At 45.6% G+C, this 25,937-nt stretch overlaps 1 protein-coding gene across 24 annotated transcripts in view; it reads left to right on the top strand.

Annotated features, from left to right (window-relative positions):
* The window catches only part of SORBS1 (sorbin and SH3 domain containing 1), a 224,269-nt gene that overhangs the window by 160,734 nt on the left and 37,598 nt on the right, over positions 1–25,937 (top strand). For 18 of the 24 annotated variants that reach the window (XM_029932268.1, XM_029932270.1, XM_029932267.1 and 15 more), the window contains 6 exons: positions 1,669–1,783; positions 7,052–7,135; positions 11,105–11,170; positions 11,752–11,853; positions 15,748–15,797; positions 25,415–25,587. In XM_029932268.1, coding sequence (XP_029788128.1) covers positions 1,669–1,783; positions 7,052–7,135; positions 11,105–11,170; positions 11,752–11,853; positions 15,748–15,797; positions 25,415–25,587 — 590 coding nt within the window. The remainder of the gene's footprint in view (positions 1–1,668; positions 1,784–7,051; positions 7,136–11,104; positions 11,171–11,751; positions 11,854–15,747; positions 15,798–25,414; positions 25,588–25,937) is intronic. The other 6 variants (XM_029932276.1, XM_029932277.1, XM_029932266.1 and 3 more) reach the window with 3 other exon arrangements.

Here is a 25,937-nt window from a genome sequence, read left to right as displayed (position 1 = left end):
TGATGGGCCAGGCAGCCTTGGAGGCAAGAGTCAGGCAGGCCCGATTTTGAATCCCCGTGCTGTCACTCATGAGCAGTGACTTTTTCTGAGTCTCAATGTCCTCATCCTTTAAATGGGAATACATTTTACACTTATGGGGATGTTGCGAAGATAAAACAATGCATATAACATTTGCAGTAGCCTGGGTAATGGTAATGGCTCAATTAATGTTGCCTATAATTATCGTGTCTCTTTACTCTTCTCACAAGAGAAATCCTAGCTGTAAGATTTGTCATGTGGTTTTATACTCTTTGTGCATACTGAAGGGGCCGATAATTTTAAAATGAAGCCATACATATTAATATCTATTTATGTAACACATATCACTGAAAGATAAGGCCTGGACCGGTTATATAGATGGTGTTCGTCATCTCTTAATGGCTGTACTAATGACCTGCTTTTCTTTGTTGAGTTCTTATGCCCAATGGGGCAACCTTTTTATGCGTTGATAATTAATTTGAAAGGAAAGCTAGGGATGCCTATAAGTCCTTGTGGGTAAACACACAAGTGCATTCATCTTGAAGTGCAGGACACCTCAAGCATCTACTGGGTCCAGTCTGTGTACAGGTTGAGCCAGATACTGTGGGGGAATATAAGCATATAAAATCATTGTCCCTGCCTTCAAGAAGTGTATAGGCAGGGCGGCTGAGTGGGTCAGTTGGCTAGGCGTCCGGCTTTGGCTTAGGTCATGATCTCAGGGTTCGTGGGTTCAAGCCCCGCATCGGGCTCTGTGCTAACAGCTGACTCAGAGCCTGGAGCCTGATTCAGATTCTGTATCTTCCTCTCTCTCTGACCCTCCCTGCTCCTGCTGTCTCTCTCTGTCTCTCAAAAATAAATAAAAACATTTAAAAAATTTTTTAAAAAGTTTATAGGCTTGCAAGAAAAAAAAATAAATATAATCACAGTGCAAAATGCAAGAATGTACACACAGAATTTGCAAACAATTTCTAAGAATTCACGTATCCCCTGGAACCCATTGCTGGGCCAGGTTAGTTAAGTTGCTGTGCCAAAGCCTGCGATGTTGGTAACTACTGGGTGTGAAACCGGGAAGAACATGGTTGTTAATAGCCAGTAACATTTACTGAGTGGTTACCATGGGCCTGGTGCTCTGCTAAGTGACTTACATGCACTGTCTCATTTAATCCCTACAATGTCCCCACTTTTCAGGTGAGGAAACTACAGTAGCCGTAGGTAAGGTACTTGGCTCAAATCCCCAAGCCGGCAAGCGCCGGAGCAGGGGCCAGAACCGGAGCCACCAGGCTCCAGGACCCTGTTCTCTCGCACTGCACTAGCAGGAGTGGGAGGGGTCGGCGTGCTTGGGGAGTGAGCAGCTCACGGGAGGAGAGTGAGCTTCGCTGCTGCTGCTTCCCACCCTTGTTCCCGTTCTCTTCTCTCGGCCTCCGGTGCCTGGTTTTGAGCACAGGACACCTCACGCCTTTTGTGAAGCAAACGCAGAGGCATAACTGGTTATTTTGAGAAGGAACCCAGCACAACTAAATGCTTCACGCCCAGTCCGATTTTATGCTTTGGATATAAAAATTCCTTGATTAGACTACAGTCAGCCAAAGCCAGACCGTGTCGGATGCCAATTTTCATGAAAATAGCCCTAATAGGATTTTCTTTCTACAGAAACGACTGGGAGCCCCCAGATAAGAAAGTGGATACAAGGAAATACCGTGCAGAACCCAAAAGCATTTACGACTATCAGCCCGGCAAGTCTTCTGTTCTGACCAACGAAAAGATGGTAATGTGTATATTAAAGTTCTTTTGTCTCCCTGCCACGTTCTTTAATCCCGATGCATTGTGCGTCCAGGTTACGTTCTTTCTTCCCTGAGATAGACTCACTATGTTTGGAACACCATGAAAACACGAAGTGTTTTTACCCTTTTCAGTTTTGCAGGTGTTTCTAGAATAAGTCCCAGGAGTCTGCTTTGAAAGAAGCCTTACTGTGTGGCTTTGTCATTCTTTTTGTGCATGATTTGAACTAATTTAAAATCCCCTACTAATGTAAAGATTGATTTTGCTGTTGTCTTTTTAAAAACCTCTAACTATTAATTTATCAGGCTTACTGCTAGCTGGACTAGAGTCAGGGTTTTTTTCTAAGTGACTCTTACTTGAACACACATAAATTCTGTAGAAGCTACAAGCACGTCAGGAAGGGATAAATCATGACTCCGATGTTGTGACTTGGCTGTTAGAATGTGTCTGTTAGGTCTCCCCTTGTGCCGAGTGCAGTACTGAGGACGGATTTCACATTCAATCCGGTTTCTGATTCTCTACACAAGTTCACATTGCCCAGCAGTTGTAAGTGGGGGAAATGGCCTGTATGGGCCTAGACCACCCTGAAACGAGGCTGCTTCTACGAGGTGGGAAGGAATTTTCACAAACTGATTAGTTTCGTATCTGCCACTCACACTTCCCTTTTGTTCACCCTTCGTTAGAAAAGCTGGTTCAGAATTCTGATCATGGCTAAAGGGATTCTCCGAAGCTCCGTAAAGATTGCAGCCCCCTAGCCTTGCCAGCAGGAAGGAATTCTCATGCTGGGACTCGGTTTTTATTAAAACGCGGCTGTCACACTGCTAGCCGGTTAAGTAGGCCTCTGAAATGCAGGTTCAGATTCTTTTCCCCCCACCTCTTCCACTCTACATGCTTTAAGTAATAATTGATTTGACTTTTACTAAAATAAAAATGTGACATCTTTAAAAGCACAGAGGGATAAGTAATTTTAATTAGGAAGAAAGGTCAACAGTTCACAGAAATGCTTTAGAGTCATCATTCTTTAGCATCACCATGCACCACGGTTATTTTAAGCAAAAAGTTCAGAGATGAACAGAGGATATTGCCTCTGGCCCCACAGTGCCCTGAGGGCTCTCTCCCTGTTAGAAGGAAAAAGAAAATACATGCAGAAGTTCGCCTTCCCCACAGGCATTCCTAGAAAGACAGTCGTGTACTTTGGGCACATTCATGACACCTGAGTAACCAGCCCGGGATGCACCATGACATATCAGTACATTTGAGCGATGTCAGAGATTCCAGAGCCCTAGATTCTATAGGGTGCTTTCATTTGGGCAATATTACAGTTCATAGGTGATCATTGCTTTTATGGAAAACTTGCCCCTTTCCTGAATTTCATTTCCCCCTCCTTTCCTTGGTTCCTAAAATTTGACCACCATTCAGAGATAAGAAAAAAAATAGCATTTTGTTTTTGTTCTTCTCATTGATCCCACAACGGTTACAAACCCTGGAATATGACAGCAGGGCCCCTCGGGGGCCTCTGCAGAGTCGTGGTGGCCGTGCGCTCGGATCGCAGAGCCCCGGCGCTCCTCCCCGGAGGCTCCGCCGTGCGGCACGAGACCCGGGCCGGCCGTGGAGGCCCCGGTGAGCTGCTGAGGAGCACCGCGGCCAGCCGTTCCGCTCAGTCCTGTTCGCTCTGCAGCTCTGCTCTCCCTCAGAGGAGCCTTTCATCTGAGAGAAAAATTTCAGTCAGACCTCCTTCATTTCACAATCTACTCTTCACAGTAGTTGAATTAGTCCTTTAGTTTTAGATTTTTTTTCCCTGCTATTTTTGCCACATGAACAGAAAAGTGGGCATGTGAGTGTCTGTGTGTCTTGCCTTTTGGTATCTAGTATCTGGCTGGCCAGAATTGAGGACACCTCCCACTACCACCCCCACCACACACACACACACACACACACACACTTCTGTGTTGCCGTTAACTGTGGGGCAGTATGCTAACTCATTACAGATGTAGAATCTAAATTTGCTCACAGAAATGCACAGCCCCTTTTGAGGATAAAAATGTGTTTTCCTCCCTAATTTGAGGTACTCCTGTCTGCCTAAGCTTGCCAATTTCAGTAATGACCTCACAGGCACATCTACCCACTGTCTGCAGGAAGGGTGCGGTAGGTTGTAGAGGCTGCATCAGCGGTTGTCTTGTCTCAGGTGTGAAGCTAGACCATCCCAGGCCAAGGAAACACTGTGCTGCCTTCAGAATCCCACACAGATTTACAGCCGTATGGCCTCTTCAACCATGTGGCCAACTCCCGTGACGTCCTTCATAACTCCAGCTCCCCTCATCATAGTCTGAGTCCGTTGTCTTGCCTTCCGGCCTTGGGATTGGAGATCGATGGTCAGGCCCTGCTTTGTCAGAAGTGGCCTTTTACCTGCTTTGTCCCTCTAACTTTCCTCCAAAGTCCCTTACAGAACTTGAGCTCATGCCAAGCCCGGGTTAGAGGTTCAGGTGTATATTGGGAAGGACAGGCATTAAAGTAGCAATTATAGACACGATGTGTATTTGGATATGTAAAACGAGGGGATTGACCCTGCTTGCCTTCTTCCCAGTATACAGTCACTTTGAGCTCCTTCCTGGCTTTTCAAGTTTGTCATTTACCCCTATTTTAGCTTGGTATCCTCTGCAAACAAAGAGGGTCTACATCCTTTTCAGGAATATGAGAAGGGGATGTTCTATACCATAAAGAGCACTGGACCTAGGAGTTGGAAGATCAGTGTTCAAATTCTGAGTCTGCCCTAAGGTATCTTGGGGCATGTCATTTAACTTTTCGGAACCTCGGTGTTTCCCTCTGTAGAATGGGAAGTATTAGTTGGCCTGCCAACATTACTGGCGCACTGAGTATTGAAGTGAGTATTGAGTGGTATCCCATACTCCCTGAAGCATCGAATAGAGGATGAAGTGTGGTCGTGTATAAAAGAACTATGACCATTATAAAGTGCTATGGAAATGAACGTACCACATTCAGATTGTTTGATTAAAAATTGAAGCTAGTCTCTGGCTCGCGTCCAAGAAGCAAACCCATCCTTGAGGAGAATAGGCATTTTTCTGGCAGGCCATCTGCCTTTCCCGAGGATTTTGCCGAGCTGGGAAAATAGCCCATGATAGCAGAGAGCTAAGCCTGGCGTTGTGGAGCCCGCCCTGCCTGCCCGGACAGAGCTCACACTCTGCGTCCAGAAGGACAGTTTCTGTTTGCCCAGTCCATAGTTGGATCTACAGCTGAGTTACAGACGACAAAATCAAATGCAGATGTCAGTGCCGTGTGGTACTCCCTCTAACCCTCTCTCCGGGCACCTGCTCTGGGCCCAGGCCCTGACACACCTCCCGCATCCGTCCTCAGCACCGTGTTAACCCCCGCAGTAACAACACTCTGCAAGCAACCTTCGGCCGTAAAATGGGTTCATCCTTTCAGGGCTGAGTACCAAAACGTTCAGGCCGTTTCCTGAAAGAGCTGGTACATTTTATTTAAACCAACAACAACAAAAACCTAACCTATTCCCGGGGAGCAGTTTATAAATAGTGTTTAAAAATAATAAACATGACATAGGTTTCATGCAACCCTATCCTGTAAGGATCTAGGATGTCCCAGGGCCCAAACTGTCCCTCCTAAATAGTTGTGTCCTTATAGATCTTGTGCCTCGTTTCACTGAATACATAAAGAATCCATTTGGAATCCATTATTTTGCATCATTTCACGGTCCAGTGGGGAGGAGCACACCTTCTCCTTCAGGATTTAAGCCCTAAGTCCTAAAGCCAGTCGGAGGAGGTTTTCATCTGAGTGCCAGACATTTCCCTCTGATTCCAGCTAACTGGAATTTAAATTCCAGTTATAGACACATTTAAAACAAAAGTAGAAATTCTTCTTAGGATTTTAGAAGAAGGGACTGGTGAAGGTCGCAAAGTTTACAGCCATTTCTACAAACTGCAAAAGGCCTGGTAACAGAATGTTAAGAAAAACGCGTCTGGAGAGGCTGCTCTGAAGCGGTGGCTTGCAGGCTCCCTCCCGCGTCGTCACCCTGAGGGGGTGAAGTTTATATTGTTTTCAATCTCGCTGCAAAATGTATATTTTATGTTTCATATTGTCCGAAAATCATCATATCTCTACCATTTAGTGACTGCCGAGGTTTTCTGAAACACACATACATACATGAGTTTAATGAAGCCATGAGCCTGATTCTTTTGTCTAATGTGAACATACACCTTCAGTTTATTAAGGGGAAACCTTCTTTGCTTGCCAGGCATTCATTTGCCAACTAGTTATTTCCAGAAACACAGGTTATGCCACAGAGCGAGATACTAAAACTTCATAAATATCTGACTCTGTATGGAATCCCATGGAATCAAATGATCAGTCTCTGTGAACTGCGTCTTGGAGTTCTATAAGGTTAAGATATCTAACTTATATTTGTAACATAACCCAGAAGTTTTCCCCCCCGCCGCTCTGTTGTCTGTCTCGTTCGGCTTTTCCCTCACTTTATTTTTCCCAGTTCTTTAACATTTATTTGTGAAAACACGAAGTATATTCTGTCTGTATTCATCTTCCACGGACGCTTGTTTAAAATGTTTTTACACTTGTGTCGTCTGTCTTTACTTATATCATCTTTCACTTTACTGTGTATGGGACATGATTTCTCACCTACTCATGTGCCATTAAAGATGCAGTATTAACAAATTGGCTTCTATGAAGTGTTGGTATTTGCATTTCTTTTGAAAACCTTAAGGCAGCTTTGCAAATAAGTACTAAAACTATGTATTAGCCAATAAAAATTATTTGCTCTACTCATCTGGCATAGACGGCTAAATGTTTGGTGTGCTCACCAGGTTATTCGCTCTTAACTAACAGCTCTTGTAAAGAGGAAATACGAGGCTTCTCTTCTACGATACAGTCATTGAGGATGTGCTCGTATTCCCATCTGTCGTGGAGGACAGCAGCATAGTATAAAATTCCCCATCCATAGTCCGTTTGCCTTCTGCCTTAGGGCTGAGAATGAGTCACTCACTGCTCTCTACCTCCATTTCTCTGTTTTTATAAACCCATCCTCTCCCACCTGTTTTAACTCCTTGTTTTTGCTGATGTCCGTAAAAATGGCTGGTTGCCGCTGTTGGACACAGTTGCTATAGACCCCTGGAAACCACTGCATCTCTACTGGCTTGTTCCTATGTAATCTTTGCATAATGTTATCCTTCTCTCTCTTCCATTTCCCTGTCACCAACCCCTATAGAGTCGGGATATAAGCCCAGAAGAGATAGATTTAAAGAATGAACCTTGGTATAAATTCTTTTCGGAATTGGAGTTTGGGAAACCGGTAAGTTTAATAGCTTCAGTGGTTATAGACACCTTTTTAAATGATGCTGTTGATGCATTGTTGCTGCCGAACAGTCAGACATATTTGTAAGGAACGCAGGACGCAGGGAACAGCCCTTTCAGTTGTCAGTAGCGGGATTGTCTATTTTCACTACAAACCTGTAAGCTTTTGCCAGGAAAGGACAGTGAGCTCTGGAATTCTTGCCAGAAAATCACAGAGAAACATGACTAAATCATTGCTTAGGGACCTTCCACCACTAGCAACAAATATCGCATGCCTTGTGGACAGCAGTATTTCGGCCACTGGTTTGCTTACTTAACCAAAATCTTTATGGCAGACTGAAGACAAGCAGGAAAATGCATTACACACTGGTAAGACCTGCATTGTCACTGCTTTAAAAAAAAAATTCAGTATATATTCAAGAGAATGCCAAAAAGGGCCTTTGTATGTAGATGTTATCCACAAATGCGTCCCTGTTATATATGACTCAGAGAATGATCTACGAATTAGGATAATATTTGCCAAAACTTGAAATGGGAGTGAACCCAACACTAAATTGCTAGAGTTCCCCATGTTTTGCAGCTTCCCTGCGATGTCTCTTGAGTTGGCCTTGGTGCAAACTGATTTTTGGCACCAACAGGAGGATATTCTTAGCCCTACACCCAGAGGGGCATCAAACAGAAGGGAGAATTGAGTTCATTTTTTCATTGGAGATAGCTAGAAACTGACCCTAAACCTCCAGTTAAAGTCTTACTAAAGCTGCAAAAAGAATTTACAGGTGGAGGAATTAACATTTTCTTACATGGTTGTGTGAAACTTTAAACATTGAAGCCAGCATTGGAATCACTGGGGCTTGGAGTGATAGTTTTATTTGCAGACAGGAATTTATAGTTCAATAAAATGTTAAATTCCATGGTGTATATTTTTCAAGATGAAGCCAAAGACAGATGCACCGGGTACTGTGGAATTGCTAATTTGACTCAGCGATGCTGAGCTTTGTTAGAAAGTTGAGGCATCTCTGAGTTAGGAGCACCTGATTTACAATCTGGTGATGGGAACAAGGTTCCCTCCTGCTTATTACCCTGTCCCCAAAGCCTCACAGCCGCTAAGCTGTCCTGGGTGAACAGTGCCACCTAGTGGCCAGTGTGGAGGGATGTGTCTAACCTGAAGTCTGCACCGTCTTCTCTCCCGAGCTGTGGTGCACACTTCATTTCTTCTTTCTCTCCCTCTTTCCTTTGCTGTTCACCATTCAACCTTCACTGAAGTTCACCTCAGGCAACCTTCTCCACACTCAAATATTTAACAGTATCTTAACCCTTTTCTTTTTCTTAAAAAGTTGTTCAAATATCTCACACAAAAAGCTACTTCTGAATTGTGTGGTCCTCTCCCCCTCTGACAAAGGAAAAAAAAAAAAAGGCCATGATTGATATATGTAATACTAATGCCATCCTTTCATCAGGGTAAGCAAAAGCTATTAGCTTTAAATTCTATGTAATAGAGTCCGTGACATTGATTTTGGAAGTCCCTCTCAGAATTCACAAATTGCTAGCTGTTTCTCATTTGTCAATAACTAAATTAGTTTTATCTGAAATAGTAACTTTTAGGGAAAGATATGAAACAATTTTTGTCATGTGATTGGTTTGTTTTACTGAATCTGTCCTTGCGGATTATTCCTTTTTTGTTGGCAAAGGACAACGTTTCGGTCCCGCATACGTTCAGTTGGCTCTGTGGATAGCTGGGTAGGAGAGCGGTCTCAGCTGGACAGTGTGGGCTGAGAACCACGCCACCAGCCCGGATAAACCTCGAGAACACGGTCCAGTTGTCTAGTGAGACCCTCCTAGAATTTGTACTGCCACTCTTGTTTCGGCTGCCTCTTAACTATTTAAAAACTTAATGATCCTTTTCCAGAATGCTATTTCCTCTGAAGCCATGATGTTCCTTGCACAGATCTTAAGAGTCCTTCTTAGAAAGGACTTTTTGAGTGGGGTTTTTAAAGTAATAAAAGATAATACTGTTGAAGACTTGCCAAAGTAACTTAATGCCCACATCCTGAGGAACGGTGTTGACACGAATGGTCCCTTACAGTCTAGAAGGACGCATCTGAAGGGTGGGGCTTGTCATCCAGCGGGACCAAGGGCATGACCATGACCGGCTCTCGCTCCCAGTTTAGGAAGAAGGTGCTGTCGGGAGAAATTTTTCCTTCACTTCGGTCCTACCTTAATCGCTCTAGGCTATAATAGAGCTATAAATAAAAGTGGTGTAAATCATGGAAGTTGTTTCGGCAAGTTTTTCAGTCATTCAGAAGCAGAATGAAATTAAAACTCTTACCAAATAATATGAATCATCATTTCTTTTTTTTTTTTTTAATTCCACACCAACTCCAGACCCACTTCTCCTGAGTGAAAAGCCTGCCAGAACTTGGACACTAGACATAGACCCTGAACTCCTTTCTTCCCCAACTCTTACATTTAAAGCTAGCCACCCAGACGAGCTGAAATCTTAACAAGATGCTGATTGTAGTACCTTTTAGCTCTGATACATGGTTGGAAATATCAAATAATTCAAGACTCCAGGCACCCTTTTGGGAAGGCTTTTAAAACCAATTTAATTTGTAAGCACTGCCTTATATATTGCAGTAAAGAAAGAAATGACTAATATCATAAGTGACTTAAAAAAGTCTACTTCTCCAGGTGGACAGTCCAAGTGAATTAAGTGCTTAAAGATGAATGGTGATTTTTAACAGCACTTACTTTACACATTGCCGAGTTTACGTACACAGAGGTCCCATTACTGACTCGTTAACCATCAGTGATGAAAGCACCTTGGATTCAGATTACTTTTCATTTCCAGGCTCATCACTAGGAGTCTGGAGGTTAGTTTTTTTCCTTTCCCCCCTCTAGTTTCTGCAGAAATCAGTGTAATTTCTAGAAGTAAGCTCAAAGCAAAATGTCACAATGTAAACCAATTTGAATGTTTCCACATAGTTATGATATTTACACAAAATTCCAAGAGCTACTAATGATCTCTGTTCAAAAGTCATTGTATAAGACATTTCAGGTCTTAAAAGGCAAAACAAGGTCTCCTTGGTGGGGAAGAGGTCCCAGAGTTACAAGTGGTTCCTAACTTCCAGATGTCCTACCCTCTGAACTCTTCCTTCATTAAACTTACAGTTCTCGTGGCAGAGTTCTGTTTTAGGAATGCAGCTCTAATTCTAACTTGAAGAGTTAAAGGAGAAAATGAAAATAACCCTATAGTCTGCTGTTCAAATTCAAGTTATGAACTGTTCTGTAAGGTAGATGGAAGGGGTGGCTGTACCACCAGCAATGTTATCAGTCTAGTTAGGTTGTAGAAGATTTTAAATGCCATCCAGTGGAATTGTCTATTACACAGTGCATTATTGAACACCCATTTTGTTCATGGATTTCATTGCCACAAACCACAGAAAGCACATTTGGTTCAACTTACCCTCTCCTGGCCAGATCTCCAAATTCACACGCTTATTAAGAGACAGTGAATTCTACCGTGGAGAAGACTGCTTCAAAAACGTATAATCTCCCTGTCCAACTTAGTTTGAAAACAACAGTGAGGATGTGTGTCAGCTATATTTCAATTTTAAAACATGGTGAGGAATTTCAGAGTTTTGATTTTTGTTCAAATTGGTGTTAATGTTTTTTTTGTTGTTTGTTTTTTTTCTTAATGTTTTCAATGTTTAGAATCCAACAATGATTTACTCTTGAGATGCAGACCTAGAAAGAAACTTCCCAATTAATGTTTCCAGCTCCTAAATCCTGCAGAACCCTTGCCTGGGCGTGCCCCTCAGGAGGCAGAGTGCCTGCTCCCCGTGTTTTGAGTTCACTTCTCTGTGTTGATACGGTTCTCCTAGTGTGCCCCTCTTCGTTTGAGCGGTCTCCGTGTTTGTCTTTATGTCTTTATGCTCATTTCTTCATTTCCTCCTCTGCTTCCCGTCAGCCTCCCAAAAAGATATGGGATTATACTCCTGGAGACTGCTCTATCCTTCCTAGAGAGGATAGAAAGGTAATTCCGCTGTGCCTCCTCTGTGGGCTGTGTGTGTGTTCTCTAGCCTGGTTAGTGTGAGTGTGTTGTGGGGTTTTTGGTTGTTGTTTATTATTATTATTATTATTATTATTATTATTATTATTTTCTCAAATCACTTTTTTTTAACTTGATAACTTTTTTTTTTTGGCTTGGTGATAAACTATTTAACAAAGTCTGTAAGACTTCTACTAATGTTTAGAGGTTTATAAAGCAATGCCTTACCCCCCTGACATATCCTATTTGTCATGGTCACTATACTCTGAAAAGAGAAAAAAAACAGGTCTTTCGCAAAAGGTAGGTTTCTGTGGTATTTGTAGTTCTCTCTAGCGAGTAGAATAGCCTTTTGAAGCTCTGGTGAGGATTTATATTTTCTCTGCCTAGTGCTGCATTCTGTGCTCACGTCTGCACTGATTTCTAGTGGGCGCTTGTGCTCAGTCAGGCGCCTTTGCCTTATTAGACTATAGCGCTAAACCAGCTCGGTTTTCAGACTTAACCTTCCGTTCTTTCTGCCTCTCCTCCAAACTAAAACATGCTTTCCCATCTTTTCTTTCTCAAACCAGACTAATCTAGAAAAAGATCTCAACCTCTGCCCAGCAGAGTTAGAGGCAGAGTTAGAAAGCACGGAGACGCTTAATAAAGCACCCGGGGCAGACTTGTCACAGGTATTTTCCTGGTTTTTCTTCCACTGTCGGTTCCTCTCCCAGCTCGGTTCTGTGTTCTCCTCTGCTCTCTGTTTTCAGTACAGGCAAGGCGATGAATGGTAATGCTGCTGCTTTTTAGGCTGCATGGCTTTCTGACTTCTGTTTTCCTCCCCCACCAACCTGATTTTTGCCCTGATTTCTTTTGAGCTTGGCATCTTCCTCAAAGCACACCTTTCAAATATGCAAAGCATGGCTGGTGACTTAATGACCCCACCTCCTTATCATTCTCTTTCTGTGCTCCCAGAAGCTGACACTATTCTTCCCTTGCCTCCATAGACCTTCTCCAGATTTTCAGGGAGCCATTTGGGGGGCCACTTTCCTTGTTTTCTTGCAGCCCTGGGAGATGCCAACCTCAGAGATCATTTCCAAAAACCCCGTGGCGGTGATTTGAGTGCCTCTTACCTGCCTGGCACTGTCAGAGCGGTCCTATTTGTCATTGGAAAGGTTAGAAAGTTCTCCATGAAAGAATCCACACCAGAGGCCAGCCAGCCTAGCCACAAACTAGCATCTGAAACTCAACCTGCATTGATAGTTTTGAAGAAGGCTATGTCAAAACTGGTTTATTAAAGGATAGTCAGAGAGAGAGAAAGAGAGTCCAAGGTAAACAGGTTCCCAAGGGGAAGAAAAATACTGACTATTTGGACAACCACTCCAGGGCTCCCTGACAAAACAACAAAGACTCTTACAAGGAAAGGGTATCTTTACAGAAAATAAAGAAGGAATGCAGTCACTGCAGGAGAGGCTAGAAAAGTCCACAGACGGCGGCGGGGAAAGCGAGAAATGCTGCGGCTTATGTCCCATTTAAGCAGAACTAGACAAGGAGGGTCTTGAGTGGCTTGGGTTCTGAAGTCTCGTGAGGGCCGGACCCTGAGCCAGGGGAGGAGTGAGGAGCCCAGGGGATGTGGCAGCAGCCAAGGCAGGGCTGAAATACGGGCAGAAGCTGAAAAACTGCAAGCAGATCAGGGGGAGTTGGGGTTCGGGAATCCAGAGTCACAAAAGGATGAGGGCACCCAGCCCCTCTTCAGAACTTGGGGGAGGCTCGGAGGTGAGCCACAGCATAAACAATTAAGGCAGATAGGCCAAGGAGCAGGGAAAGGATGCGGAGTTTCCGGCCAGGGTGGAGACTGGAACCGGTTGTAGCCTCTGTGGGATGGAAGATCTGACCTAGTTTGAGAGTGAGAACTGGCCTTGGGTAAGTCCTAGAGTGCCCTGGGGCAGGGCGGGACCACAGAGATGCCAGGTCCTAAAACAGATAAGGGCTCCCTTTTCAAAATAGTCTTATGAGAGCAGTTCTGTAACACATGCCAGGAAGGAAGGCAGCTGGAGAAGTACTGAACTCACTGAGGCCCCCCTGATGCTAGAGACCGCTTCCAGTACATGGTCCCCTACCCAGGCAAGGTGGGCGCAGAGGACTTGGCCTTCAGAAACATGACAGTTCAGTCACACTCATAAATAAGGCTCTCCAACAGTGCACAGCAGTGCCTGTGAAGAGCTTAAAGAATACTATGGGCTCTGAGTGCCAGGAGAAAGAGGGATCTTGTGGAAGAGTAGGGGAGACTTCTCCGAGGAGTTAGCCAGGACCTTAAAGGGTGGGTGCGGCATAGGTACATGGTATAAATAGGGGGAATCCGATGTGAGGCATGGTCAAGAGCACAGAAGTGAACATAGCATGTATGCAGGGAATAAAGTAGAAAATTCAGCTGTAATGGAAAATTTGGAGTGGTAGTAGTGGAAGGTAGGTGTGGGAAAGAAGGTTGACCCTGGATTATAGAGGCTCAGAAAATATGGCCAAGGAGATGATTTTTGTCCACAGACCAATGTTGTGATTCCAGAATTGTTTTAGGAAAGTCTGGGTCCTTGCTCTAGAGAAGTGAAGTTGAAGGGAGAACCCCCAGTTGGAGGTGCAGAAGGCGAGGAAGCCACTGCACTGGTCCCAGCACGGAAGGGTGAGGGCCCCCATCCAGCACCAGCATGAAGGGAGGCGAGGGCTGGATGTGACAGTGCTCACAGAGGTTGCAATGGGAATTTTAACCGGGGTGGAGAACAAAGAACTGGGTGATGGATGGAGACAAATGCAACTGTAAGGTTTGGGCCAGAAAGCCAGAGAATGAGGACCATCGTATGTCACATAATAATGGGGAGGAAATCAGTGCAGTGGGAAGGCAGAGTTTGTTTTAGGTGATTTATTTTTGAAACGTTGGTTGGGTGTCATGTAGGGAGTATCCAGTAGACAGCTGGAAATCTAAGACTAGATATTCTAAAAGAGGCCGGGACTTATAAAGTCCATTGGAGCCACCTGAAGAGAGTGATGGGTGAAGCCCTGGGAGCAGATGAAAGATTGAAGGAGACTCATGTGGACGGAAAGTATGAGAGAGCAACAGCTACCCACTGGGATGTTGGATGACGCGGAAAAGGAGAAGAAGGGGAGAGTCAGAGGGTGAACAGTTAAGAGAAGTTGAAGGAAGTACAACTACCCAGTGCTCCAGAGAGGTCCCCAAAAGAAGACTCTGAGGAAAGGTCAATGGATTTGATAAACTAGAGGTTTCTTAAAAAAACTTTGGAGGTTTCTGGGTGAGTAGTTGATAGGAGCCAGAGTGAAGAAGAATCTGGGGGTCCCCCAGGGGTCCAGCACTAACTGAAAACATGCGATTAAAGAAGGAAGGAAGGAAGATATCCCCAGAGGGCTCCACAAGGTCACGCAAAAGGTTTTCCAAGATGGAGACCAGGGCACATTTTCAAAGTGGATGAAGACCCAGAATGGGACAGGTGCCAAGGTGGGAGAAGGGCAGGAAGGCTGGAAGGATGAATGGGGAGGTAAGAGTGGCACCTTCTCTGAGGAATGAGGGTGGGCGGCTGGGGCGGGGGCAGCGTCCTCATCCCGAGGCAGAGGTGTCCTCCCAAGTGAAAGGACCAGGCAGGTGAGGGCGGGTGTTGGGCAGGCAGAGGACCAGGCAGGTGAGCCCTGCTGAAGGTTGCTTCCTGTCCAGTCCTCTCCTCTTGGTCACTCTTCCTTTTCTTTCTCCTGGTGTTTCTCTTCTTCCTTTCAGTATCTCCTCCCCTCCAGATAGGGTATTTTCCTTGAAATAATCATCATTAGGGATAAGAGTACTTTAAAAGTTAACTTTTTCATTGATTTATTCAACTCTCACATTATTTTTAAAAAATATATTGAACCCTTTGCTTTTTTTTCTCCAAGACAACGGAAACCCTCAACTACGTAATTATGTTGCCTTTTTCTGTGCATGTAGCTCTTGGTTGTTTTCTTTCTATTGGGTAATGGCCTGTAATTTTATAAAATGCTCCCCAACTCAGACGGAAGTGATCACTCATAGGTTTTGTGAAACTGCATTTCTCCCCCATTTCCACATTCTAAGCCTGCAGGGGTGAACAAATGATCTAAATACAGTGTGGTCTTTTCAAATGCATTTTTGTATTCTCTGTACCTAAGATGTCGGGTGACCCTCTCTCTGATGTAGCACTGGGTGCATGACCCAGTCTCTCTCTGGTGGGCTTGGCCAGGGGCTCTGAGGGCTGGAGATGAGCCAGTGAAGGCAGTGTTGCCCACATCGCTAACATCTGTTGGCCAAATGGTGGCCTCGCCGCCCTGTGGATCGATATTTAAGCATAAGCCAGGGGGCCGTCTTCCACCGCACCCAGAGCGCAAGAGTGCCCACTGGGCCAGAAACCCTCCCGCACCTCGACCTTTCTGGCCAAGCTCCCCATCTCCCAAAGGTCATTGGTTGGCTACATCAGCAAGGAAATGGGCTGTTCTCTTTCCCCACTTGGCTTGGAGTATCTGAGGCGAAATAAATGATCTACATTCTTTTTTTTTTTTTTTTTTTTTGACATTTACAGAGCTCGACGGTCAGCCCCACTCCAGAAATTTCTTCGGAGCTTCCTGGGTAGTAAGTTGCCACCACTTACATGGTTTGCTGTATTAGTGTCAGAAACGGACCCAGGTGTTTTATTTACATCAGCCTAGTGGCTTTGGTGATAAGTAGCAATTTGATTATGTTCTTCAAGTTATATTTTCTGTTTTCTCTTCCTATTTTAAATTAATTTTGTGATGATTCGTAGAACTTTTGATAAGCTTTTCCCTATATGGGCATCTTAACCTTTAGGACATGGGTTTGTCTGAGTTTGGAATCAAAGTTCACTCATTTGCTGGCTGCTGATTGGGTGTGTGACCAAGATGGGCCGCCCTAGCTATAAAGGGGAGGTGGGGGTAGGGCTGGGTCCTTGGGCAGCACCTCTCACAATGGAGCCAAGAGGGGGCTAACTTGAGGGGTGTGGATTTATGTACTCATACCAATCTGGATTCTGCCCGGGTGATGCATGCACACTCCACCCACCTCACAGAGTAGCTGCCAGCCTCCTCACCACCCCACCCCAGACCATCCTGAGCCTGGTGCCAGATTACTTGCCGCACAGCTGGCCCGCTCCAGTGCCTCCCCCCCCCCCCCCGACTCCTCACTTACGCAGCACATACCAAGCACTGAGCTGGTTCAAATTGGCAGGAGCCTCCCTGTCCCCTGTCTCATGTTCATGCCTCTTAGGACATACTTCTGTTGCCGAATCATGTTTTTGTGTTCTTAGACCTGTTGATAAATTATAAGCTCCCTGAGGGCATGGGCTGCTTCTCCGTAGTACCTGGACACCCAGACGATTTGGGAGCTTGTTTGGGGGGGCTCCTTCTCACGCCATCGAATCCGCATCTCATTCTTTGAAATATGAGGAGAAAGGGCACAACTGGCACTTGTTCCATTGGCGTCAGGTGAACCCCACCGTGAGCAACGTTCTCGCCTCTACAAACAGAAGCCTGACTTGATCTGAAGGCTGAGTTCATGGACTTTTTGGCACATGTTGTGGTCACTTGGGAATGGACGCCCTACCTCCCTTGCCAAAGAAGGCATCCTGCAAGAGTAGTTTCATCTGAAAGTCAGTCAGCTGGGATTAGGGTATTTCAGTGGAAAATTGGAAAAAAATCTCAATTCTTTTAGTATAGTAACCAAATCTCTGGCTACATCCATTCTGTTCATTTTTTTCTTCTATAAATACATGCGTTAATGATTATGATTAATTTATCCCAGAGCATAAGAAGTAGAGAAGATACCTTAGGACGGCAGCCAGAAGGGGTGTTGCCCGCCTTCTTGGAAAAGTCCAGGCATCCAGTGTCTCACACCTACTGTGGGTTTGGTCACTAGACCAGCAATGCGATAGATATCAGAGCTCAGATACGGCATCGGGACCCCCTTCCTGAGCTTCCCCCACTCCTGGCACTGAGGTTCACTGTCATTAAGGAGCTAGTTGGGCTGTGCCTTCCGCTGTAAGGATGACAAGTCCCAAAATGTCTAGGTCCCCAGAGATGTTCTTTCAGGGGTGACGTCTACCAGATGACCTTAGGCTACCTGCACATAAAGGGCTTCTTCAAGGCCACAGCTCCCTGCAAACTCTGCTTGTTCCCTGAGGCCCCCTGTGTGGCCCTTTGACAGTCTTGACACAGCCCAATGATGGCTGGGCCAATTGCTTCAGTTCTCTCCCTGCTGCTAACTGTTTTCAGGATTGCCCAGTGTTAACCCTTCTGCCTGGACTCACCCCAAAACTCCCTTTCCTTTCCCCATGTCCCCAGAGTGCACAGCACAGAAAAGGCTGCTTCTGGTGGCTAGCTGAGTAAGTTAGTCAGTGTGCCTAAGTTAATGGGTGAATTCTTACTGGATCTGAGGCATGATGCTTAGTGTTAAAATAAGAGCATAAGATACAGTCTCTTAGTGGTTTAGGGGGCAAAACACACACCCAAAAAGATGTTGGTAAATGAGAAGGTGAACTGGCAAATGAATGAAGGAGATTAAAGGTTTAAAAGTACAGGCCCCGTGGGGTACAATCAATTAATATAATAAGATAATAAATAAAATAATAATAAAATAACTCGTAAGTAAAAGTTTTCAGAAGAGAAAGCATTGCCCACAGGCTGTCAAAATAAGGAGCACAGGTCTTGAATGAAATAATCTTAGTGACTTAATTGAACATGTACTATAAGCCAGGCCATATGGTTAACATCTTATGTATGTTCCCTCATTTAGTCCTCTCACCATTCCAGGGTCAGGTGTTATTTTTGATCCCCATCTTATAGATGAGGAAACCAGCACATAGGCCGTGTGATGCCCACAATTCCACAGCTGGTACCCGCTGAGCTATAGCTAGAGGAGGAATAATGAAGTTCTCGGACAGTGGATGGTGCTGGCAGTATACTCATCTGACACTGACTCAGAACTGGGCAGTAGATTCACTGAAAGCATACTACAGTTGACTGACTTTGAGGGATTAAAGAAACAATGTAAGCAGCTCTTTGTAATACTGTGTTAGCAGCGTTGAAGGGGGCTGATGCAACTGCTTAAAAGAGCATGTCGCTTTCAGACATTCTGAGTATTTGTGTACCTAAAGATACTTGCTGTGTTCATTTATCAAGCACTCTTACTTATGGCATTGAAATAGGTCTCCAAAGACCTCTGTGTTTCAGCCATAGTCTGGCTCTCATGAACTACTTGGCAGGAATAGATGGGTTTTATCTTTTTGCCTCCTACCGGTTGGGGATTTTTCAGTAAGTCAGGCTAGGTTTTCTTCCAGTTTGTTCAAATGAGTGTGGTTTTTCCGAATTTGGAACTGGTGGGGAGCCAGCCTAGAGCGCGCTGCCTGACACTCAGGGAAGTGCGCCGCACGTTTGTTTGCTGAATCAGTGAATGTGCCTGCGAGTCTTTATTAACTAGCATCCAACTCGCTCAGCACTGAGGCCGGCGACTTTTGCAGACTCAATCTGGCCCCTCTCTCTGAATGGTTGGGAAGGACATGTTGAAAGAAACATTGGGAAGACTTGACGTAACCCCAAAGATTGAAGGAGGAAGCACAGGACAGCCCAGGTTCAAAAACACTGTAATTAAAAAACAAAATTATAGGTTTATAGAGAGATAGAGTGAGTCACTAGAGAAATGTTTTAAATCTGCTTCTTATATCTTGGACAGTCTTGCAGTTTAGAATTCTGTTAATTAACAGGATCACATATCATACAGAAAGGAAGAAATTCACCCATAGTCCCCATATCTCAGTATAACTACCAGTCCTTACTCTCAAAAAATAGATGTATACTTTCTGTCAGGGCACCTGGCTGGCTCAGTTGGTTAAGCGTCCGACTTCGGCTCAGGTCATGATCTTACTGCTAGTGGGTTCGAGCCCCACGTCAGGCTCTGTGCTAACAGCTCAGAGCCTGGAAACTGCTTTGGATTCTGTGTCTTCCTCTCTTTCTGCCTCTCTCTCTCAAAAATGAATGTTTAAAAAAAAAATTTTTTTTTGAGAGAGAGAGACAGAGGGTGAGTAGGGGAGGGACAGAGAGAAAGGGAGGCACAGAATCTGAAGCAGGCTCCAGATTCTAAGATGTCAGCACAGAGCCCAACACAGGACTCCAACCCACAAACTTCGAGATCATGACCTGAGCTGAAGTCAGATGCCTAGCCAACTGAGCCACCCAGGCGCCCCCAAAATATATTTTTTATGCTTCCAATCACAATGTCCGATTTTGTATTTTATTTCCCTAGAGTTATCAGATTGTAATTCAGCCCTGATTTAAGATCTGATGATTTTCATCTTTGTCATTTCTCATTTTTATTTATTTATTTTTGAGAGAGAGCGAGCACATACATGCACACACAAGTGGGGTGCGTGCACAGGGGGGAGGAGCAGGGACAGAGACAAAGACACAGAACCCAAAACAGGCTCCAGGCTCTAAGCTGTCAGCACAGACCCCGATGCAGGGCTCGAACCCATGAACTGTGTGATCATGACCTGAGCTGAAGTTGGATGCTCAACTAGACTGAGCCACCCAGGCTCCCCTTATCATTGACATTTCAACATGGATTAGCACTAATTCATTTTTTGCTTAACCAAAGAGCTTTACACTATTTGGCCAACAAGTGGCACCCAAGAGCAAGCTGCTTTTTCCTCAGAGATTCAAAACAAAACAAAAAACCACTTTCTTTTAACCTAAGATCAAAACACAAATTATCACCTGAAGAATTACACAAAACTCTGCTGGACCTTGAAAATGCTTCAGAACTCTGCATGTAAGCATTTAATTTTATAAAATCATTTGTTCCACTGATATTTATTGAAAAGTAGTGCTCGGCACTGGGCATGCCGAGAGTAATAAGATAAAGTGCCTGCCCTCAAGGGGCTCAGAGTGTAATGGGGACACAGGTGTGTAAACCACAATTAGAGTCCAGTGTGGTAAACACAGTGATGGGACCCAGGTGGGAGAGAATAACAATCACGTACTGTAAATATAAACGATAAATGTTTTCATGCAGCACAAAGGCTAAAGATGAACTTGCCTTCCCCAGATTTTCTAGACCTCCTCCGCCAAAGCCACAGTTAAAAAGTTAACTTTTTTTCTTGCTAAAAACAACAAATGGTTTTGAACAGTAAATTTCACATGGCTGGAATTTGTTGTCTGTTTTGTTCCCTGTGGAAGCTCCACCTCGGAGAGCGATCCACACTTAATAGGTGCTCAGTAAATACCTGAGTGTACAAAATGAGCAGTGGAATGACCTACGGAGAGCTTTTCTAGAAATATCACTGGCAGTGACTTGCAGTGATGACTGGAAGAAGTCAGGGCTGAAGAGACAGCAGTAGTGGTGGCCAGAAAGGTCAAGGGGAGGGACTGAAGTGAGCTGTGTCAGGACAGGGAGGAAGCAGGCCTTGGTAATGCGTTAGATTTGGGGAGCAAGGAGAGGGAGAAAGGGGTTAATTCCCAGGGCTTTTTGCCGTGGGTGATGGGAGACAAAGGAACAAAACTGGGTTTGGTTTGGAGCATTGTAGGGGTTAAGATGCCTGAGGATCACCCAGGTGGAGCTCTTTATTTATTTTTAAATATATTTTTTAATGTTTTATTTATTTTTGAGAGAGGGAGAGAAGGGAGAGACAGCGTGAGCAGGGGAGGGGCAGAGACAGAGGGAGACACAGACTCTGAAGCAGGTTCCAGGCTCCCAGCTGTCAGCACAGAGCCTGATGCAGGGCTCAAACCCACTTACTGCAAGATCCTGACCTGAGCCAAAGTTGGAAGCCCAACCGACTGAGCCACCCAGGCGCCCCCAGGGGGCTCTTTAGAAGGCAGTTAAATGTATGTGTCTGGGGCGCAAGAGAAAGGTCTATATGGTAACAGGTTTGACAGTGGGTTTCCTGGACATTCTTACCATACCTAACGGTTTTACAGGTGAAAGAACTTGAGAAACAGGCTGTTTCCAAGCAGGTTCGCTTTAGCTGCTGCACATAGCTTCCCAAAGTCAGGCTGGGGTCCCCCAGAGCCCACCTGCTCATGCAGTTGCAAGTTTTTGGCTTCATTCTCTCACTTTAATCTTCCAGCGAGTGTGTTTTTGTGCAATCCCCTTTGCATCTTTGCCAAAAGGCGAGAGCCCACTTGCGCCCCCCCCCCCACATCTCTTCCTGGCCTGCTCTCTTTAAACTAAAAAGAGGGGCACCTGGGTGGCTCAGTCGGTTAAGCAGCTGACTTCAGCTCAGGTCATGATCTCACAGTCTGTGGGTTCAAGCCCCTCGTCAGGCTCTGTGCTCTCTCGCTCGCTTGCTCTCTCTCTGTCTCTCTCTCTCTCTGTCTCTCAAGAATAAATAAAAAATTTAAAAATAAAATAAAAAGAGAGCTGAGCTCCAGTGCTGAACTTGGCTTGTTTTAAGTGATCGGTAGCGGCCAGTGCTGATTGGGCCGTTCTCATCAGTCCGGCTGCTTTTCTCATCCTCTCTATTTGAACACAGTAAAGACCCAGCAAACTCTGTGACCCTCAGCAATTGCCTTCACCACTCTGGCCCTCAGTTTCCCTTTGGTGCAATGGGACAAATGATGTCTGTCTTCCCAATAATTAGGAGATCTGATGGCCAGCTTAGATTTAAAGCATTGTTCCAGAGCAGTAGGGAAATGTCACACATCTGAGAAAAGCACATTGGCTTTGGTATCAGAAGGAAAACCATTAGCTGTAGCAAATCATTCTGAGAGGTTTCCCGAGTGCTGGTTTGTCCTTCTGGGGGAAGCAGGCCGAGATGGTGATGATGGATGGAATAAACCTAGAAAGTGGAGCGGCTGCAGGCCGGAGCGGATTTCTGACAGTGAGGTCGGGGCTGTGAAGTCACGGCAGAGAGTCATGACCAAGTGAAGTTGGGCGGACCTGGAATTCTGACCGAGGCTGAGGCATTTCAGAGGACAGCAGGGCACGGTCCTTCCCCAGTGTGGAGGGAGGCCTGCGAACCCCAAACCGAGGCCAGTGGGGCCTGAGAGACTGTCCCCTCACCACAGCTGTTGACTGACGAGGCCACAGGACATCTGTGCATGGACCTTTGAAAAGTTGAGGTTATATAAAAAGGTGCAACATGGGCTTACACTGAAGGACAAAATCAGAAAATGCAGCCAAAAAGAGGAGAGGCTCTGAAAGGGAAACTGAGACAAGGGGCGGGTGTATTTTTAATTGTGAAATCCAAAGTTAAAGCCAATAGTTTAGGGCTCCTGAGTGGCTCAGGTGTTAAGCATCTGACTTTGGCTCAGGTCATTATCTCAGAGTTTATGAGTTCGAATCCCACATCTGGTGAGCTGGGGCCCTGCTTCGGGTGAGTCCTGCTTCTCTCTCTCTCTCTTTTTCCTCCCCCCCCCCCTTACTCACTTGTGCCCTCTCTCATTAATTAATTAACTGAAGTCTGTAATTTAGATGAGCTTGCATTTATTTAAATTGGCATATAGTGCCACAACCTGGCAAGTCACCTTCATGGATCCTCCTGCCCTCTAGCTGGAGTCAATGCTGTTGTCAGTCAGAAGGTAGGAAGGAGGGGTGGGACACCTTGGAGCACCCCTGCAGGTAGAAACAGGAGAGCCAGAAGCTGTGTGGTTGGCAACCCTTGTCTCCAGGCCTCCAAGCCTGGCCAAGCCTCGCCTCTGTCTCCAGGGGTGGGAGTTGGCACCTCCAGTCCGGGGCCAGGGCACCAGTAAGGACGGCCAGCCTGGGCCTGGGCCGTGCTAAGTCCCTGCAGTCTTACTGTTGCTACCATTCTGATGACTCCACGGTCACCAATCTCAGGAACCAGGAGCCGAAATAGATGTGATAAAATTCTTGTGAAAGAATTTCTAAAAACACAATTTCATAAATCAAAGCAAATCCTTAATCAGATCACGTGTGCCAATTTTACCATCAGAGAATGTGACCTCGTACTCACTCAACAAATACTGCTTACTGAGTGTACTCACCGACTTGCTCACGGGCCCTCTGCCAATAAGGGCACGGCCTTGGAGAAAGAGACTTGCCCCAAACCTGCAAGAGGTTTCAGCCTAGAGGCTGCTCCGTGGACCCAATTCACTCGTGTGCTTTTATGTTCTCGGCTCTGAGAGTTGGTTTTCTTTCCCCTTAAATTTTCAGTAATGTTCTTCTGTCTTGGCTGAGAAAAGGGGAAAAGCATTTGATCCCCTGATGTAGGGCCAGACAGAGTGAGGAGAGAGCCCCGGGGGATCCCTGACTCCCCTGGACAGTCCTCTGAAATAGAGCACGAAAAGATCTGGAACCAGTGGCGGGCACATAGGAAGGGGCTGGGAAGTGGTGGCTCCTGTGAGGAATGTCACCAGTGCTAGAAGCAATGGTATTGCTCAGGCGGGTTATCTACCCTGAGGTGCAGACCTGGCCTGTTCTACCAGAGTCTCTACCTCTTTTCCATTTTTGACTCCTGGGCTCTGGAGCCACTTGTCCTGGGGGTACAGTCATGGCAGGTGACACTTGACAGTGACATGGAGCTCAAGCATCCTCAGGCCTCCTACACTGTGCAAGCCTGGGCTCTTGGAAGGCGCTGCCTCCTCGGTTGCAAGGAAATGTTACATATAAAAGTACAGTTGAAGGTGCCGTGTGGTGTCCAATGACAAGGCTCAAGCTCCAGCGCTGCTGTTGCGTGCATGGTGCCCGCTTTGACAAGTGCCCAAGTCTCTCAGTGCCTCCTTTCCTCATCCCAAAATGGGAGAAGTAGGATCATTTGTGAGGATTAGAGAGAGACTCCCCCACAGGACATCTCACCACATTGAGTAGAGTCATTGTTGCCGCCATTATCTGTGACCACAGAGACCCAGAGGCTGTGTGGAATGTAAGAATAATCCCATCATTGATGGATGGGTTGAGGGAAAGAGATGGATAGATGTGTAATACAGCAGATGCAGTCTAGTGGTCTGTGTAAAATACACTTGATGATACTCATCATTAAATATTGGGACAGAGAAATTTCACCTTCAGAGCTAAAAATCCATACTAATACTAGTAAACTGATTTCAGTAGTACTGAAAGGCAGCCTAGCAAAAGCCTGAGTACTTGTGGGAAGGAGGTCATTCACTTATCTGAGTGAGTGTGTGTGTGTGTGTGTGTGTGTGTGTGTGTGTGTATGTGTGTGTGTCTCCATGTATCAGTGATGAGAACATAGAAAACTGGGATTAGGGGAAGGGAAGGGCTCAGTGACTAAATGCTCTTAATTGTTTCTGTGCCCCACCTCATTCCTAAAAGGATTTGTGGTAACTTGCAAAAATACCTAGAATTTCAACAAGATAATAATAAACAGAAGATGCAAATGAGCAAGAATTTACACTCCTATTGCATGTCCTAAGGTTCTGACTACAAATTTTGAAAGAAGTTGGTGCAAAATGTGGCTGGGATAGTAACAGCATATAGAATCCCAGGTTCCATGGTCCCCTGGTGGTCGATTTTCCTGGAAACCCAGGAGAACCGTTGACTTCAGTGCTCCATCAGTGCTTATGAAGAGCAACCCAGAGAAAAAGTCCAAGTGGTGAACTTGAAGTCACCAACTCTAGCTGGCACCATGTCAGAGGAGGCTCCACTCATGTCTTCAGCTGAGCCACCTTGTCCCCCAGCACCCACCCTGTCCTCCCAGCCCGCCCTCCCCAGAGTTTCTCCGAGTTACTCTTTTAAAGTACAAATGCCTGCCTGCCTGCCTGCCTGCCTGCCTTCCTTCCTTCCTTCCTTCCTTCCTAACATTTATTTATTTTTGAGAGACAGAGGACAGAGACAGAGCTTGAATGGGGGACGGGCAGACAGAGAGGGAGACACAGAATCTGAATCCAAAGCAGGTTCCAGGCCCTGAGCTGCCAGCACAGAGCCCAACTCAGGGTTCAAACTCAAACTGCAAGATCATAACCCGAGCCGAAGTCGGCCACTCAACTGACTGAGCCACCCAGGGTCCCCAAATGCCATCATTTCAGTTACAGCTCTTTGCTGTTCCTGCATGATTCCTGAGCATTCAGGGGCACCCTTGGGCTGGGCTTGTCTGAAGAACTCTAAGTAGGAATGCCCTTTAGAAAGGACAGTGGTTGTTCAGGATGCCAAGAAGTGTGATTCTTGCCCTCGTGTGGTAATGTGCTTTTTAGAAAAATGTTAAAAATTCTAACTCCCATTCTTTTTTTCTCTCTTTTCTCTTAAAATTATGCTGTCTTTAGTATATATTCTTCCAACTTCCACACAGTGAAGAGGGAATCAGATGGGGCTCCCGGGGACCTTGCTAGTTTGGAGAATGAGAGGCAGATCTATAAAAGCGTCCTAGAAGGTGGAGACATCCCTCTCCAGGGCCTGAGTGGCCTCAAGCGACCCTCCAGTTCGGCCTCCACTAAAGGTAACTGGTGAAGCGTGCAGGGCTATGGCCCATCCACACGGTTTTCTGGGTGCTGTCACCCACCCACACCTGTTATCAGGATGTTGGCAACGGGTGACTTCCAGCTACGAGGATATCCTTTGCCTGTGCAGGTCCATTTCCAGGCCTTTGAGCCCTCGGAGTCCCCTCCCCTAGTTTCTCACCGGCCATTTTTCTTTCTGGTATTAGTAGTTTCCCTTCCTTTGAACCCCAACCTTGCTCTCCCTAAAGCATCTCTCTCTCTCTTTTGTTCTGATTCCCTTTTCTTAGAACTTAGCTGAGCCTTACCCTCCCGTAACTCCAGCAGGGCGGCCATTTTTCGTTGCATCTTT

The sequence above is a fragment of the Suricata suricatta genome, chromosome 2, assembly GCF_006229205.1.
Source record: "Suricata suricatta isolate VVHF042 chromosome 2, meerkat_22Aug2017_6uvM2_HiC, whole genome shotgun sequence".
In the NCBI taxonomy this organism is placed as follows: Eukaryota; Metazoa; Chordata; class Mammalia; order Carnivora; family Herpestidae; genus Suricata; species Suricata suricatta.
This window is presented reverse-complemented; position numbering and strand designations above follow the sequence as displayed.